Source organism: Bos javanicus, chromosome 4 (assembly GCF_032452875.1).
Source record: "Bos javanicus breed banteng chromosome 4, ARS-OSU_banteng_1.0, whole genome shotgun sequence".
NCBI classification, from domain to species: Eukaryota; Metazoa; Chordata; class Mammalia; order Artiodactyla; family Bovidae; genus Bos; species Bos javanicus.
The window spans coordinates 104750801-104770655 of NC_083871.1; the positions used below are offsets into that span (position 1 = coordinate 104750801).

The 19855-nt window shown below is 37.4% G+C and overlaps 1 protein-coding gene across 14 annotated transcripts in view; it reads right to left on the minus strand.

Annotated features, from left to right (window-relative positions):
* Nucleotides 1–19855, minus strand: part of BRAF (B-Raf proto-oncogene, serine/threonine kinase) — a 178058-nt gene that overhangs the window by 129864 nt on the left and 28339 nt on the right. Inside the window, exon 2 of one of the 14 annotated variants that reach the window (XM_061414920.1) lies at nt 2527–2595. The exons of the other annotated variants lie outside the window; for them this stretch is intronic. Within the exon in view, the coding sequence (XP_061270904.1) occupies nt 2527–2553 (27 nt within the window). The 5' untranslated portion in view covers nt 2554–2595. The remainder of the gene's footprint in view (nt 1–2526; nt 2596–19855) is intronic. 14 annotated transcript variants of the gene reach the window in all.

Below are 19855 nucleotides of genomic sequence, written 5' to 3' on the forward strand. Positions count from 1 at the left end.
CTCAGAGTACAGTACAACAGCTGGCATACAGAGGCTGGTAGCAAGTGAACAGGCAAGAATTACTGCCTGGAGGAGGAAGCAGGGGCTGGGAGATGGTAAAGATGTCAACAATAGGACTTTCACACATTGCACATTCACATATCTTAAAGTTCGCTACTAGAAGGTTACTATGTTGAAGACTTACTGTATTTCAAAGGTAGAGCCAATGGAGCTCACTGGAAAAGTGGATTTTAGATGTGAAGAAAAAAGATCTTACTTGATCTTTCAGAACACATATTCAGTTCTGAGCAGTGGTTTCTCTTTTTCAGTTTCAGGTCCAAAAGTTATACATTTGGAAATTAGTACAAGAGAAAATTATCTTGGTTCCATGTTTGAAATACATCCTGGATCAGATTACTTCTTACTACTTCCCCTGCTAGTCCAAGCTACCATCATCTCTCCCCTAGAATCTCCACTAATTTGTTCACTGAACGCATGGATGATTAAAATAAAAAGAAAACAGGCAACTGTGGATAATGCATTACCATATGGTTGTGGAATTAAAAACATGTAACTCCGCTCAGAACACCATTAATCAAACAAAAAACTTAAACCCTATATCAAAATATAGGCATATGAATATATTTATGTGCTTTAAATTAAAATACGTATCTCCTTCTTTCCTTAGATAATTTTCCATTTTAACCATTTTCAATTAACAACCTTTATCAATCAACTGGCACTGACTGCATGATCAACTTAAATAGCAAACGTAACTAGCAGGATAGCTTTTCATTTGCTTTAAATACAAATGAGATCACAACCTAATGGACTGCAAGTTCAATGACTACAGCTATGGAGATAATACACAGTAATAATCAATGAAAAATCAAGTAAACCTTAAACTGACAAAATCTTCAAGTAAGAAATACTATGAATATATGTATGTGTATATATAGGATACACACACACATCCCAGAAAACTTCACACTGTACAAAGAACAGAATGTCTACAACCCTTTCTATTTAAAACGTAACCAAGTTCTAGGTCCAAACCTAGAAGTTTAGCCAACTTACAGTTTTTATCTTATTTAAGAAAAAACATTACTTCTCTTTTTTTATTTTTAAGCACAACTGAATTATCTGCTTCAAAAGAGAATATAAAGGATAATTTTCCTACAGCTTTCTGCTATGAAAAGCAAAGCAGTCAACTTGATCTTCCTATTTCCTGGTCACCCCTTGGCAAACATTCTGCACTGTCATCTTAAGGAGTCTACCTTTAATACAGTTACAATTTAAACCACTGAATTTAGACTCCACCACAGGTAGGATGTCCTATGTTCTCTTATTTTACTGGATCATATTTAGTCACACTCTGTAACATCTCATATTATTCTCTCAAGGCAATTCTGTTTTTCTTCCATGGTGCCTTTAGTTACTTTTTCCATTAGCCATGTGTGATATTTTGGGGCTTAACCTTTAATCTACAGTACTTATTTTTCAAGATTTCCAAAGTATGTTTTTAAGTATCTCCAGCTTTTTAATACTGTTCAAAGATTCAGTAAATGTGAAGCACCGTCCCTATCCTATAGTATAACGGAGTTACTTAAAACTATTCCAAGCCCACATTTTGTTTCAGTTCCCTTGTCTATAAAGATGAATAACCACAAAATACATTATTTTGGTTTTCAACCTTCCTGATAAACTGTTATATGTACTCAAATGGTGATTTTTTAAAAGTATATACTTATTTATTCACAGACCTCTCTGCCTACTAACATAACTAAGCCCAGTATGTACATGCTCTGTATGTAAAATAACAACAGGCACAGAAATAGGCGTGTTTGTAAAAACACACAATAAAATAGTAACTATCACTTACTAACCAGGTTACATGTATTAACTCATTAAATCACTACAGCAGAGTAAGATAATATGTATTCCATCTTACAGATGAGTGGTAAGGCTCAGCAAGGTTAAGTAACTTGCTCAAACTCATAAGAAGAGGGATCTGAATCCAGATACATCTCCTTTAGCAATTAGAAATGACAGTATCTGAACAAAGGCTTCGAACAATGTACCATCTACAATAGACCTTAACAATGGAATTTAACAAACATACCCATTATGTGCAAATAATTACAGGCTTTTGAGATAGGGAGATAACCAGACTCTACTTTTTAGAAAAAACATAAGAATTTAAAAGGAAACATAAGGTATCTTTTACTTCTCCAGAAGCTACGAACATAAGTCAGGTTCTCACTACAGAAGACTCTTAACCTTCCCAGTTTCAGGATCCCTTTAGAGTCTTAAAAATTATTGAGGAGCCCACAGAGCCTTTATTCATGTAGGTTATAGTAATCAATATTCATCTATATTAAAATTATATCCAAGAAATTTTTATACTTAATTCACATAAAAATTACAACACATTCATTAACACAAATTATCTAGTTTTTATGAAAAAACATAACTACACTTTCCAAAACAACAAAAAACAGTGGAGATGGAAAGTGGCATTCTTTTATAATACTAATTAGTATCTACCTTAACAGAAGACATCTGAATTTTCATATCTTCTGCATTCAATCTGCTGCACTATGACACACCACATCACTGTATATTCACAAGAAAATGAGAGTGAAAATGCAAATAATGTCTTAGTATTATAAAACAGTTTTGACTCAAGGACCCTCTAAGGGTCTCAAGAACCCACAGGCACTCTTTACTATTCCTTAATAATCACTTTTCAAAATTTATAATTATTAATTCAAATATATGTGTGTAGAAATGGCAGAAAGTGAAGAGGAACTAAAGAGCCTCTAGAAGAAGCTGAAAGAGGAGAGTGAAAAGGCTGGCTTAAAACTCAACATTCAAAAAATCAAGATCATGGCATCCGGTCCCATCACTTCATGGCAAACAGATGGGGAAACAATGAAAACAGTGAAAGACTATTTTCCTGGGCTCCAAAATCACTGCAGATGGTGACTGGAGCCATGAAATGAAAAGACACTTGCTCCTTGGAAGAAAAGCTATGACAAATCTAGACAGCGTATTAAAAAGCAGAGACATCATTTTGCCAACAAAGGTCTGTGTAGTCAAAGCTATGGTTTTTCCAGTAGTCATGTACGGATGTGACAGCTGGACCACAAAGAAAGCTGAGCACCAAAGAATTGATGCTTTCAAACTGTGGTACTGGAGAAGACTTTTGAGAATACCTTAGACAGCAAGGAGATCAAACCAGTCAATTCTAAAGGAAATCAGCTCTGAATATTCATTGGAAGGACTGATGCTGAAGCTGAATCTCCAATACTTTGGCCACCTGATATGAAGAGCTAACTTCTACTGATGCTGGCAAAGAGGGCAGAAGGGGAAGGGGATGGCAGAGGATGCAATGGTTGGATGGCATCACTGACTCCATGGACATGAGTTGGAGCAAACTCTGGGAGACAGTGAAGGACAGGGAAGCCTGGCGTGCTGCAGTCCATGGGGTCACAAAGAGTCGGATATGACTGCACAACTAAACAACAATATGTGTACACAGATTTTGTTCAAAGTCTGTGTTATCTCTGGGCTATAGGTTCTATAGTGACAGTGACTATATCTATTCCTATATATATGTTCACAATGTGTACACACAGTGCCCAGCACATAGTCATCACATAAATATCTGCTGGATTAACATATTACAATACAAAGAAACTACTCTGGTTAAAAGAAGGTAAAGGGACAATGTGTGTCAGGAGGCAAATTTGGAAGGCTTCATATTTGACCTGGATCCCAAAGGATAGTCTGAATTTTATTAAGTATATGGGATTAGAGTACTGCAGTCATAGTAAACAATCATCAAGGTACAGGTATGTTCAAATTAACTATTGCCATAGTTTGGTCTGGCTATATATATAGCATTGGTGATAAAGGTAATAAAGGTAGGCTGAAAAATCTTCAATGGAGTTTGGCTTTTATTTTAAACACATGATCAAATGGTTAACACCCCAGGTTTCAATTCTGTAACACCATCTACTAGATGAACTTGGTAAGTTTATTCCAAATCTTTTTCTGCTCATACTTCATAGGTTATTTTAATGGCTTTATGAGACAATCATTCCACGCGTTACCTTGTTTACTATCATTACTCTAGTTTAAACTACCACCTTTTCTCCCTGAACTACTACTTACAAAGGCATCCTAACTGGCTCCTCCACTTCTTTTGCCCTACTTCCATTCCTCTCATATCCTTTCTCCACAGAGTGAAATCTCTAAAACACAAATCTGATCACAATCATTCTTGCTTAAACCTTTTACCGGCTCCTCAAGGACTCATAATAAAACCTGAAGTTCTTAGCAAAGCATACAAGATCCTAAAGGATTTTGCCCCTGTCGATCTCCTGCCTCATTAGGCACTATTCTCTCCATCCCTTACTCAATAAACTCAACCACAATGGTGTTCCAGCAGCAAACCTTTACTGCTATTCCTTCTTCCTGGAAAACTCGGCTCAGAACTTTTCCAAGCTAGCACAACTTGTTCAGATAAAACAGAGTTTTAGATTTTACTTTCTCCAAGAGGCCTTTCCTCACTAGCTCCTCCCAATCTATACTGTGTACTCATTAAACTCTCACAGCAGATAATCACAATTCAGAATTTGTGTGCATGTATATATTTTTAAAATAATTTAACTGACAGCTGATTGCAGAGACTTATCTAAGCCATCATACAGTAACTTTTTAAAATGCAGTTTTTGTTACAAATGTCTTTTGATCTGATTAGACATATATTTTAGGTTGTTTACTCTGGCAACAATGTTTAAGTTAACTAATAAGTCAGAGAGTTACTAGAGGCCCACTCTCATTAAAAACACGCTACAATTATCAGCAAGAAGTAATGAGAATCTGAACTACTGTTGATCGAAATTTAGTACCCTAAGAAAACCCTGCTTTGTAGCACAGAAGAATTTACGATTCTGCGAGAGTAAACGGCCATGCCAAAAGAGAAAGATTGAAAAATTTTTGCCTAATAATTCAGCTATGAGTTTAGATGACCAGAAAAGTAGAGTGCTAAGAGAAACTGTAATCCCAGCTCTACAAAGTAAATCATCACAATTGTAATCCTGAAGTCTGATGGTTGGTTAATTGAAAACGTTAGTTAAATCAGGGAATCCTAAGCAACGATAAAACCATAATCATTTTAAGTTATTTCAAGAAACATTTTCTCTGTTATAAAAACTTCAAGACCATAAAAAAAATCTTAGAAAATTAATCAGCTCTTTCTAACAACACAGATTCTGATACCAAAACTGGGTAAAACAGCACAAGAAAGTTATTGACTAATCTCATTTGTAAGCACAGATGTAATAGCACTAAATAAAAAGTTGTATGGCAAATGTAATGAATTAAATTACATTAGTAGAAGAAGAAAATCATACAATCACCTCAATAGATGTAGGTAAAAAAAATCTGACAAAATTCAATATCCATGTATGATTAAACATACACACACAAATCTCTCAAACCAGAAACTGCATCACCAAGCATATAGCGTTCACATTAAAGATAGGAAAAATAAAAATTCAGTGATATAGATCACTACAACTATCAAATATTGTACGCAAGACCCTAAGCAGTGTGTGAAAACAGAGACTTACACATGAGAAAGGAAAAAATAAAACAATCATTATTTGCACATATGAGTGTTACTTAAAAATCCAAGACTGATGAATTTGAGAACAAGACTTCTCTAGGAATCAGATTTTTAAAAATCAATGTACAAAAGAAAAAATCAGTTCCCTACAATAATTTTCCCTAATCCCATTTGCAATAGCACAAAAGATTCTTGGGAATAAAACTAATCCCACACTCCTCAAAGTATAAAAAAAGAACATTATATTGAAAACTATAGATATTTATTTAAGGAAATAATGGACTAAAATAAATGAGGATCAAGACCATGTTCATGAACTAGAAAATTCAATTTGTAAATATCTATGTCCTTATACTAATATATAAATTTAATACAATCACTATCAAAATCCCAGTAGTACTTTTTATAGAACTTGATAACTTGATTTGCATTCCTGAACAATACAGTTAATTCCATTTGTTTTTGAACTTTTTATGAATAGAATCATGTAAAGAATTTTCTGTGATTTTCTAATGTTTGACTAAATATGTTTGGGAGATTTGTACAGATCAATGCAGGAGACAGATTTTCTATCTGAACAATATTTTTATTCCATAAATGAATATATAATGATTTATCTATCCAATCCACTATTGATGGACACCTGAATTTTGTGTCCGTATACTTTGGGGTTAATAGGAATAATGCTGCTATGAACATTTTTCTATAAGTAAGCTTCCTACTCCATATACTGACACATTTCTCTAGGACAATGGTTGGTTCTCTAAGTACGATTCCTCGGCCAAGTTCCCATCATCTGGGAACTTGCCAATAACACAAATTACCAGGCTCCATTCCACTTCAACTGAATCAAAAACTCTGGGGCTGGGCTCAGACATCTGTCTGCACTGCACCCCTACAAGTGATTCTGATACACATTCAAATCTTACAACCATGGGTCTAGGGTATCTGCTTAGCAGTTGTAGAAAACTATTATTTTGCAAAGTGGTTCATCAATTCACACACCTACCAGCAGTCAAGCTGGTTTTAGAAAAGACAGAGGAACCAGAGATCAAATTGCCAATATTCGCTGCATCATCAAAAAAGCAGAATTCCAGAAAAACATCTATTTCTGCTTTATTGACTATGCCAAAGCCTTTGACTGTGTGGATCACAATAAACTGTGGAAAATTCTGAAAGAGATGGGAATACCAGACCACCTGACCTGCCTCTTGAGAAACCTATATGCAAGTCAGGAAGCATCAGTTAGAACTGGACATGGAACAACAGACTGGTTCCAAATAGGAAAAGGAGTACGTCAAGGCTGTATATTGTCACCCTGCTTATTTAACTTACATGCAGAGTACATCATGAGAAACGATGGGCTGGAAGAAGCACAAGCCGGAATCAAGATTGCCGGGAGAAATATCAATAACCTCAGATATGCAGATGACATCACCCTTATGGCAGAAAGTGAAGAGGAACTCAAAAGCCTCTTGATGAAAGTGAAAGTGGAGAGTGAAAAAGTTGGCTTAAAGCTCAACATTCAGAAAACTAAGATCATGGCATCTGGTCCCATCATTTCATGGGAAATAGATGGGGAAACAGTGGAAAACAGTGTCAGACTTTATTTTTTTGGGCTCCAAAATCACTGCAGATGGTGACTACAGCCATGAAATTAAAAGAGGCTTACTCCTTGGAAGGAAAGTTATGACCAACCTAGATAGCATATTGAAAAGCAGACATTACTTTGCCAACAAAGGTCCGTCTAGTCAAGGCTATGGTTTTTCCAGTGGTCATGTATGGATGTGAGAGTTGGACTGTGAAGAAAGCTGAGTGCAGAAGAATTGATGCTTTTGAACTGTGGGGTTGGGAGAAGACTCTTGAGAGTCCTGTGGACTGCAAGGAGATCCAACCAGTCCATTCTAAAGGAGATCAGTCCTGGGTGTTCTTTGGAAGGAATGATGCTAAAGCTGAAACTCCAGTACTTTGGCCACCTCATGTGAAGAGTTGACTCACTGGAAAAGACTCTGATGCTGGGCAGGATTGGGGGCAGGAGAAGAAGGGGACGACAGAGGATGAAATGGCTAGATGGCATCACCAACTCGATGGACGTGAGTTTGAGTGAATTCCGGGAGTTGGTGATGGACAGGGAGGCCTGGGGGAGAAGGCAATGGCACCCCACTCCAGTAGTCTTGCCTGGAAAATCCCATGGATGTCCTCAAGGAGCCTGGTGTGCTGCAGTCCATGGGGTCGCTAGGAGTCAGACACCGAGTGACTTCACTTTCACTTTTCACTTTCACGCACTGGAGAAGGAAATGGCAACCCACTCCAGTGTTCTTGCCTGGAGAATCCCAGGGACGGGGGATCCTGGTGGGCTGCCATCTATGGGGTCGCACAGAGTAGGACACGACTGACGCGACTTAGCAGCAGCAGCAGGGAGGCCTGGTGTGCTGAGATTCATGGGGTCGCAAAGGGTTGGACACGACTCTGCGACTGAACTGAACGGAACTGAACCAGCGGTGGAAGAACTCCCATTGCTCCATATCCTTGCTAATGTCTGATGCTGTCAGGTATTAATTTCTGTTAGTGTAGTCTGTAGAAAATGGTCTTTAGTGGCTTCAGTTTCTATTCAATTGTTAATGAGGATAATGATCTTTTAACTATGTTAATTAGTTATTTAAATTTCTTTTATCATCAAATGCCTTCTCAGACTTTTTTGTCCTTTTTCTACTTGGTGTTGTCTTAGTGAACAGTTCCTTAGGTACATTTTTCATAACAGTTGTCCATTCATTACATGGTGGATGTAACATCTATAATGGCCCCAATGACTGTCACCTCTTGATATTCATGCCCTTGTACAACCTCACCTCCTGGAGTACGGGTTGGGCTTACTGACTTGCTATTGAATAGACTGGCATAAGTAATAGAATGTCACTTTTAAGATTAAGTTTTAAGAAGACAATCAACCGAAGTATGCATCAACAGATGAATGGATAAAGAATATGTGGTATATCTATAGATACACAATGGAATACTACTCAGCCATAAAAAAGAATGAAATTTTGCCATTTGCAACAACATGGATGTACTTGGAGGGTATCATGCTTAGTAAAGTAAGTTAGACAGAAAAAGACAAATATACTTAACATATGGAATCTAAGAAATAAAACAAGTGATAAATATAACCAAGCAGAAACAGAGTCACAGAAGTTAGAGAACCAGTAGGAAAAGGAAAGGAGGAAGGGGTAAAATAGAGGTAGGGGATTAAGAGGTACAAATGACTATGTATAAAATAAATAAGTTACAAGGATATATAGGAGAGCACAGGGAAAACAACTTTAGAAAAAAAGACCTCAGCAGCTCAGATGGTAGAGTCTCCCTGCAATGCAGGAGACCTGGCTTTGATCCCTGGGTCAGGAAGATCCCCTGGAGGAGAGAATGGCAACCCACACCAGTATTCTTGCCTGGAGAATTCCATGGGAAGAGGAGCCTGGTGGGCTACAGCCCATGGGGTCACAAAGAATTGGACACAACTGACTGACTTTGACTCACCACTTCCCCCCACCCTTCACCCCCCCCAAAAAAAGACTGTGGCTATCACCTTAGGGAGTCTCTCTCACTCTGGTCTGGATCTCTCATTCCAGGAAAAGCCAGCTGCCATGCTGTGAGAGGGCCCTAGGAGGAGGCCCATGTGAGTGAATCTGAAACTGGATCTTCTAAGGCTGCCACATGCGAAGAGGCAGCGCAGAACGAGGTCCTTCTTCAGTACAGCACTCACTGAGATAATCACAGGCCCAGCTGACACCTTGACTGCAGCCTCACAAGAGACCCTGAGCTAGAACCACTAAGCTAAGTTGCTCTCAGATCCCTGATCCACAGAAACAGAGAGACAAACACTTGTTATCAGCAACAGGTAGCTACTGCATGTGTTACAAACATCTTTGATCCTGTACTTTAAGTCTCTTAAGGGAGTCTCAATAATTAAGTTTCCATTTTTAACACAGTCAAAAATTCATCAATTTTTATGGTGTTTTTCAGTCTCAAGAAATCCTTCCCTGCTTTGAGCTCATAAAAGTATGTCCCTTCTTTTGAAAAGCTTTCTGTATTTAGTACTCAATCCACTAGCAATTAATTTTTATTCATAGTAAGAAAGAGGTGGGGTAGAACTTCATTTATTTAATGCAATAAACAACTAATTTGCCATTAAGCATGTGTCCACCCACCTACCCCCATAAAAGCATATAAAGCTCATTTAGAAACCTCTATTTACATAGTATCATCTGTTATTTTGTTATTCATCTTCCCTTTTCTTATTATAGGCACCTGGTGGCTCAGAGGTTAAAGTGTCTGCCTCCAATGCGGGAGACCCGGGTTTGATCCCTGGGTCGGGAAGATCCGCTGGAGAAGGAAATGACAACCCACTCCAGTATTCTTGCCTGAAGAATCCCATGGACAGAGGAGCCTGGTAGGCTACAGTCCACGGGGTCACAAAGAGTTGGACACGACTGAGCGACTTCAGTCACTCATTCACTCAAGACACCCCAAAGGCTAGACCTCAGACACCCAACTGCCTAGGCCTCAAAACCATGCCTGTGGAACCCTCAAAGTCACTCTCCCTGGCTCCCCAAGGTCAGGCTAACTGCTCTGGACATCACTCAGCAGCAGATCCCAACCCTCTCCTGCCTTTCTAACAAGGCTGTAACACAACTGACATTCTTAAAGATCTATTTAAAGAAAAACCAGTCTACTTCTAGGCTTCCTACCATTTAAAAAAATTCACAAAAGAAAATATAAACAAAAAACATACACAATGAGGAAAAATTTTTAATATGAAAAAAAATCATGTAATAAAAATTAGAGTGATAAGTCTGTTCGTATTCTTGGCACTCATCTGACATTTTAGGAAGTGGTTTATTAAAACCTCCAGATATCACCAGAAGTGAATCTGAATGTGACTTCTGGTGGGAGCCATGTGTCTTATTCACCAAGGTAATAACCAGGGCCTAGCAGTGCTTCACATATAGCAGGCATTCAAATTTGTTGACTGAAAAAAAATGTATTACAGAAGTCATCTCATCTTACTGTTCTTTAAGAATATCTTGGCAATTGTTGCCTCTTTTTACTTCAAAAGAAACCATTAATCAAGCTGTCAAGTTCCACAGAAAAACCAACAGAGGTGTAGATTTCAATAAATTACTGATCAATTTGAGAAAAGGTGACATTTTCACCATTCAGTCTTTCAATCCATCCTCAGGATATGGTATATAACTCCATGTATTTGGGTGTTGCTTTCTGTCCCTAAATAAAGTTTAATTACCTTTCTTTATAGAAGTCTTGCACATCTTAAATAGCTAAAATTCAATTTAAGTATCCCTTTTCTAAAAAATCTTTCCATCCTCTATCCCCTACAACCATTTTGAATTATATGCTCCTATGCTATGATTCCTCTGGCACCTGGGCCACATTTTAAACATAGTATACTGTCCTTAATTCTTGATGTGTCTGCTTCTAACTAGACTATAAGACCCTTAAAGACAGAGACTGACATTCATTTCTCTATCATAGCACCCAGCAACCAGCACAAGGGAGCTCAATATTTTTAAACTTTAAACAAAAGAATGAATAAACATAATCAATGAATGTAAAGCATAAACTATAAGGAAAAGAACCACCACTTATTGAGTACCTTCTATGTACTGGACATAATACGTGGGGTTCTTAGATGTATTATCTAATTCTAAAAGTAACTCATACTTTGGACACATACTTTATAAAGGCCTAATACTAGTGTCACATGATATACAGGGCATCAGGAATTCTGTAATGATAGTCCTTACTGACCTGGAGGTCACAGTCTCGTAAGCCTTAATAGGAATAACAGTTGTCTTAGTCTGCTTGGACTGCTTATTAAAAAACACCATGAACTGAGTGGCCTGTAAATAGACATGTCACAGATCTAAAGGCTGAGAAGTCCACAATCAAGGTGCCAACAGATTCAGGGTCTGGTGGAGATCCACTCTGTGGTTGCAGATGGTGCTTTCTAGCTGTAATCTCACATGGAAAAAGGGACAAGCTAGCTCTCTGAGGTCACTTATAAAAGCACTAATAATCCTAATCACGACGGTTCCACTGACTGCCGAGAAAAATAAGACAGGTGAAATCAGAGATGCTCTGAAGTTTCAAGCATAAGGTATGCTAAGTGGAAAATATTACCAGAAGGGAAGAAGACTGAAAGGGAAAGATCTAACGCAGTTTTGGACCTGCTCACTCTGTGATGTCAGTGAGACATTAAGGTAAAATAATCAAGAGATAACTGGAAATGAGAACTGACACTAGTTCACAGGGGAGTTTGATTATTAAGGGTACATAGTGGCCTTCAAGGGCTTCCCTTGTAGCTAAGTTAGTAAAGAATCTGTCTGCAATGCAGGAGACTGGGGTTCGATCCCTGCGTTGGGAAGATCCCCTGAAGAAGGAAATGGCAACCCATTCCAGTATTCTTGCCTAGAGAATCCCATGGACAGAGGAGCCTGGCAGGCCACAGTCAATAGTATCGCAAGAGTCGGACACAACTTAGCAACTAAACCACCACCACCAGTGGCCTTCAAAAGACCAGACTCAGCTGTGCAACAGAAATGGAGACTGACTTTCAAGAAGTACGGTTTGAGTGAGTTACTAAGAAAAGGCATTTAGTGATCAGAATAAAAAAGCTCAAGGGGTAATAGAGTCAGGGAAAGTATTTTTGTTTTTGGATGGGATGGGATGACCTGAATACGTTTGAAGGCAAACAACAAGTAAACAGTGTCAAAGAAAGGTCTAAATGGGTGTGTGTGTGTGTTCATGTCAAACAATGTGAGAGTTGGGGTATGAAATAGAGACAGACTGTTCTGTGCTGTCTCAGAGAACTAAACTAAGAATGAAGTTTAAACCTAGAGAAGGTAAATTTGAGCTCTACAATTTTATCTTTATTAGTAGTAAAGATACTTGACAAAGGAACAAACTGACTTACTATTAAGGGTATTCAACTGAACATCTGTCAGGAATGTTACAGAAAAAAAAAGTCTGCACTATGGTGAGAAGACTAGGTTCCACCTGACATTAAACTAATACTCATATTAATCAGTAACTCCCATTCCCTCATCTTCCAGCCCCTGATAACCTCTATTCTACTTTCTGTCTCTATGGGTTTGCCTATTCCAAATATTTCATATAAATAGAATTACAGTATTTGTCTATGTCTGGCTAAATTCACTTACCAAAACACTTTCAAGGTTTACTCATGTTATATCATGTATCAGAACCTCATTCCTTTTTATGACGGAGTAGTATTTCATTGTATGTACTACATTTCATTTATCTGTTGATAGACATGTGGGTTGTTTCCACCTGTTGCTTATTGTAAATAACCCTGCAATCAATATTAATAGACATTAGCAGACATCTAGTATATGGGCTTCCCTGGTGGCTCAGCAGCAAAGCATCCCCCTGCAGTGCAGGAGACATGGGTTTGATCCCTGGGTTGGGAAGAGGCCCTGGAGGAGGAAACAGCACCTCACTGCAGTATTCTTGCCAGGAGAATACCATGGACAGAGGAAACTGGAAGGCCACAGTCCAGGGGTTCACAGAGTCAGACATGACTGAGTGAGCACATGTGCATACTAACACACACACACACACACACACACACACACTGAGCACACGTGCATACTAATACACACACACACACACAGTATAGATGTATAGTCTATCTGTTCAAGTCTCTGTTTTCAATTCCTGGGTAGTGTTATAATTGTGTTTAGATTTTTGAGGAACTGCCATTAAAAATAAATCACCCAATACAAAACTCACAATGAAGGACTTCCCTGGCGGACCAACGGTTAAGAATCCACACTTCCACAGCAGGGGGCATGGGTTTGATCCCTTGTTGGGGAACTAAGACCCCACATGCCACAAATGCAGTTTTCAAAAAACAAAAAACCTCACAATGAGATACCAATTCATGTCCACTAAGACAGCTAAAATTTTTTTAATTGCAAATGTTGGTAAGGATGTGGACAAATTGGCAGGCAAGAATTTATCATTGAACCACGAATGCTTCAGTTTAGTTCAGCCACTCAGTCGTGTCTGACTCTTTGCAACCCCATGAACCACAGCACGCCAGGCCTCCCTGTCCATCACCAACTCTCGGAGACCACCCAAACTCATGTCCACTGAGTCTGTGATGCCATCCAACCATCTCATCCTCTGTCATCCCCTTCTCCTCCTGCCCTCAATCTTTCCCAGCATCAGGGTCTTTTCCAGTGAGTCATTTCTTCACATCAGGTTGCCAAAGTATTGGACTTTCAGCTTCAACATCAGTCCTTCCAATGAATATTCAGGACTGATTTCCTTTAGGATGGACTGGTTGGATCTCCTCGCAGTCCAAGGGACTCTCAAGAGTCTTCTCCAACACCACAGTTCAAAAGCATCAATTCTTTGGCACTCAGCTTTCTTTATAGTCCAACTCTCACATCCATACATGATCACTGGAAAAACCATAGCCTTGACTAGAAGGACCTTTGTTGACAAAGTAATATCTTTGCTTTGTAATATGCTGTCTAGGTTGGTCATAACTTTCCTTCCAAGGAGTAAGCATCTTTTAATTTCATGGCTGCAATCACCATCTGCAGTGATTTTGGAGCCCAGAAAAATAAAGTCAGCCACTGTTTCCACTATTTCCCCATCTATTTCCCATGAATTGATGGGACCAGATGCCATGATCTTAGTTTTCTGAATGTTGAGCTTTGAGCCAACTTTTTCACTCTCCTCTTTCAGTTTCATCAAGAGGCTCTTTAGTTCTTCTTCACTTTCTGCCACAAGGGTGGTATCATCTGCGTATCTGAGGTTATTGGTATTTCTCCAGGCAATCTTGATTCCAGCTTATGCTACAGGATGTGAAAAAATTGGAATCCTCATCCACTGCTGGTGAAAACGTAAATGGAACGCCAGTGGGAAAACAGTTTGGTGGTTAGTATGACATATGTCATCACTAAGATGGACTCTGAAAACATTAAGCTTAGTGAAATAAGACAGACACTAACATTTCATGTGCTGAAGAACAAATAATGTATGATTTCACTTATATGAGGTACCTAGAATAGGCAAACCCATAAAGACAAAGTGGAATAGAGGTTACCAAGGTGGGACAAGAAAGAAAGAAGGAATTTTTTTTTAATGAGTTTTTGTTGGGCATGATGAAAAATCGGGGGTATAACAATAATGGTGATAAAATATTTTATCAATCCATGAATATGGTATTTTGCTTCAATTACTAGGTCTTCTAAAATTCATTTCAACAAGGATCCTAGAAGTCTTAGACTGTTTTTTAGACTTATTTCTGGGTACACATTTTTTGTTCTATTGTGAAATTACAGTTTTAGATTTTCCTTATTTACTAGAATATAGTAATAAAGTGATCTTTCATTTTCCTAATCAGCAATCTTGTTAAACCCTTACTGTTTTTTAACAATGTAGATACCTTTAGATTTTTATAAATACACACTCATGTCTATGTGAACAGTGATAGTTTTATTTCTTCCTTTCCAATTCAAGTTTTTTAAATTTCTTTTTCTTGCTTTAGTGAAGGTCACAACTTTTGGTATAATGCTGACAAAAAGTAATTATATTGGACACTGTATCTCTCCCAATCTCAGAGGGAAACTTTTCAATATTCCAACATTACGAAACTTTATTTTTTTATAGTAGATAACCTTAGCACATGAGTTTTGTTTCAGGTTTTATGATGAATGAAGGCTCAATTTTATCAAGCACTGTTTGTAACTATTCAGCAGATCATATGTTTCGTCTCTAAGCTGTTAAGATGGTATTACAAATAAATTTATTTTTCTGGTATTAAATCTTACATTTCTAGGATAAATCTAACTTGATTATAATGCACTCTCATCTTTAGATAAATATCTTAATATCTTATTTAGAAATTTTACATCTTTATTCATATAAGAAAGTAACCTGTTAATTTTCTTTTACATTGTCTTCTTGTCTCATTTTGGGATCAAAGTTATGCTAACTTCAAAAGACGTTGAGAACATTTTCTCTCTCACTGTTCTCTGGAAGAACATATACAAGATAGAAATACTGTTCCTTGAATGAACTGTTAGTTTTCTTCGTGGGAAAGCTCTGACTACTGGTTTTAAGCTGTAATACTCCTTTCAAGTTTTCTGAATATTCTAGAGTCAGCTTTGGTGTTATTTTTCTAGGAATTTGTCCATTTCTGTGAAGTTTTCCAATTAACTGGCTTAAAACCATTCATAATTTTGTCTTCGATCTTTTAAAGTCTTCAGGGTATGTAATGCCATCTTCTCCCCCACTCTCCCCTACTTTTTTTTCGCTCCTTGCTCTTGGTTATTTTATGACATTTTTTTTGATCACTATCATTCAAGATTTATCCGTTTCTCTTTCTAATAAATAAATTTTGCCTTTGCTCTCCACTGTATGACTCTCTTATTATTTGCTTCCTTCTTTATTTTCCAGGTTTCATCAAAATTAAGATGTTCTTATAAATGGACATCAAATTTAACAATTAATGAGACTTCTTGTATTTCAGCAAACACATTTAAGACTGAATTTTTCTCCATGTACTATTTTAGTTGCATTCTATAACTTTTTAATTTTGTTTCCACTGAGGGGAGTGACTGTTACATTAATCAAAACTTTTATTCTAATAATACACCTATCCTTTCCTTTTCCTATTCTTCTTTCCTTTACAGTGACACTGATTTGTCAGGGGAAAAAGTCAGGTATACTGTAGAAAGTCCCACTTTCTGGTTTGATTTGGTTGATTTGTTTTCTCATGGGATCACTTGCCTTGTTCCCGTATTTCCCATAAGCGAGCTAGATCTAGAGATCTGATTGAGAGATTTGATGATTCAATTTTTTTTTTTCTCCAATAAAGAATATTCCATAGCCTGGTGCTGGGTAATTTCTATTTTTCTGTCAAGATCCTTTACATGTGAGGGACATAACATCTCCTTATCTCACTTTTAACAACCTGATTGATCAAATTCCACAACTTGACATCAAAATTATGTACTCATCCAGCTCAAGGTACTTTCTAATTTCCATTGTGATTTCTTTCTTAATACATGGATTAATTCATAGTTGTGACACACTTTATAAACATATGAAGCTTTTAAAATTATCTTACTGACAAATTTTAATAAAAATGTGTTATGGAAAGAAAAGATGCTCTTTTTATTTCAATCTTCTGAAATCTGTTGAAACTTGTTTTATACAGTCAATTTCCCAATATCCTTATGTGCCTGAAAATGATGTGTAGTCTTCTTCAACTGGGTACAACAGGTTCTATAAATCATCTGGGTTAAGTTTGCTCATTATGCTGTTCAAATATTTTAAATCCTGCGTAACGTGCCTGTTGCTTTTAACAATTACTGAGTGAAATATTTAAAATACCCCATTAAGACTGTAAATTATTCTACTTCTTGTAGTGTTGTAAATTTTTGTTATATGTATTCTGAAGCTACATTTCAGGCTATGCTATATGATTAAAGTCATTGTCTTCCTAGTGAATCGTTCACTCTATATTTTGAAGGGAGTCCCCCGATAACCAATAAATCTTTCTAAATTAATGTCTACTTTGATATTAATATAATTGCACCATGTTCACATTGTTAAATCTGCATGATTTATCTTACAACTTTTACATAAGTCCCAGATAAACTCCATAACACCATGTTTTAAAAATTCTGGTCTAACAATCTTTGCCTTTTAAGTGAACCATTTATTTCATTTAGTACTTAATGTAATCACCCTAATTCATGTTGTTTGTCCTTCCTGATCTTTGTTATTTTGCATCCTTTCTGGTTTTCTTTGGGATAATTTTTTTCTTTTTTATTCCATGCTTCCCCTCTCCTAGAAGTTATAAGTCTAGTTTTTAGAGTTATATTTAGCCTAAAAATTAAAACATGGAATTATCAAAGTCAAATCAATTAACACACTTTACCTTCCCCCAGAAAATACTATCTTAGAACATGTCCTTTATTTATCATATATTTTAATTAAGGTCTTACTAATATTTTATATAGTCAATGTTTAATTCAACATGTACACATATTTGTCACTCTTTACTCTTTATCCCATCTTGCACCTCAGATCTTTATATGTAAACTTTCTGTCTAAAGTATAACACATCCTTCAATTTTCTTTACAAAGGGCTGATGGACTTTCTTCACCAAGATGTTTATTTACCCTCATCCTTAAGTGATACTTAAGTATAGAATTTATAAATATAAATCTCCAGTTATTTTGTGACTATATGTTTTCCTATTGAGAACTCAGCTATTGGTCTATGGCTGCTACTTTGAAAGAAATCTTCCTTGGGCTGCTTTTAAGATTTTTCTCTTTGTATTCAAGTTTATGCCATTTCACTACATGATTTGTCTGGGTACAGATGTCTTTTTACTTATACTGTTAAAAATTCACAGAGCTTCTTAAATCTATTGCTGGTTTCTCATCAATACTAGAAATCTGTCAGCCAGAAATACCTTTTCAAACATTACCTTGGTATCAATCTCTTTTTCTTCTCTTTCTGGAGCTCTGGTTAATTATGTTAGATCTCACTCTATCTTTCACATTACTTTACCTCCCTTCAGTATTTTCCATGTCTTTGACTCTCAGTGGTGCATTCTGGAGTTTCTTATGCCTTACCATCTGGGTAACTAATTCTTTCTTCAGCTAGGTATAATTTGACAAATCTTCCCCTTAGGGGTATTCGACATAGTTTTGTTTTTGAAATTTCTCTTTGGTTTTTTCAAGTATGTCACTTTTTCCACTTCATGGATCACAACCTTACTGTGGCAAAGGTTGTGCAATTCAATGAAGCTATGAGCCATGGTGTACAAGGCCACCCAAAATGGATGGGTCACTGTGAAGATTTCTGACAAAACACGGTCCTCTGGAGAAGGGAATGGGACCTACTCTAGGATTCTTGCCTGGAAAACAGTATGAAACAGCCCATTCTTATGTGGACAGTATGAAAAGACAAAAAGAGATGAAGTTGGAAGATGAGCCCCCTAGGTTGGAAGGTGTCCATATGCTATTGGGAAAGAACGGAGAGTATTTACTAATAGCGCCAGAAAAAATGAAGCTGCCAGGCCAAAGTGGAAACGACACTCAGTTGTGGATGTGTCTGGTGGTGAATGAATAGGAACCTGGGCTGCCAGGTCCATGAATCAAGGTTAATGAGAGGTGTTCAAGCAGGAGACAGCAAGAGTGAATATCAACATCTTAGGAATCCGTGAACTAAGGTGGATGGGAATGGGCAAATTTAATTTGGATGACCACTGTATCTATTACTGTGGGCAAGAATCCCTTAGAAGAAATGGAGTAGCCCTCATAGTCAACAAAAGAGTCTGAAATGCAGTCCTTGGGTGCCATCTCAAAAAAGAAAGAATGAGCTCCATTCATTTCTAAGGCAAACCATTCAACATCACAGTAATGCAATTCTATGCCCCAACCACCAATGCTAAAAAGCTGAAGTTGTATGGTTCTATGTAGACCTATAAGACCTTCCAGAACTAACACCAAAAAAAAAAAAAAGACATTCTTTTCATCATAGAGGATTGGAAGGCAAAAGTAGGAAGTCAAGAGATACCTGGAATAACAGGCAAGTTTAGCCTTGGAGTACAAAATGGAGCAGGGCAAAGGCTAACAGAGTTTTGTCAAGAGAACACACCGGTCATAGCAAGCGCTATTTACCAACGACCCAAGAGACAACTCTACACATGGACATCACCAGATGGTCAACACCAAAATCAGACTGATTATATTCTTTGCAGCCAAAGATGGAGAAACTCCATAAAGTTAGAGTTGTTTTTACATGACCTGGAACTGTCTGTGGCTCAGATCATGAGTTCTCTTTACAAAATTCACGCTTAAACTGAAGAAAACAGGTAAAACCACTAGGCCATTCAGTGTCAGTCACTCAGTTGTATCCGACTCTTCACGACCCCATGGATTGTAGCCTGCTAGGCTCCTCTGTGCATGCAAGAATACCAGAGTGGGTTGCCATTCCCTTCTCCAGAGGATCTTTCTGACCCAGGAATAGAACCTTCGTCTCCTACATTGCAGGTGGATTCTTTTACGGTCTGAGCCACCAGGGAAGTCCTAAGCCATTCAGGTATGATCTAAATCAATCCCTTACCATTATACAGTGGAGGTGACAAACAGATTCAAGGGATCACT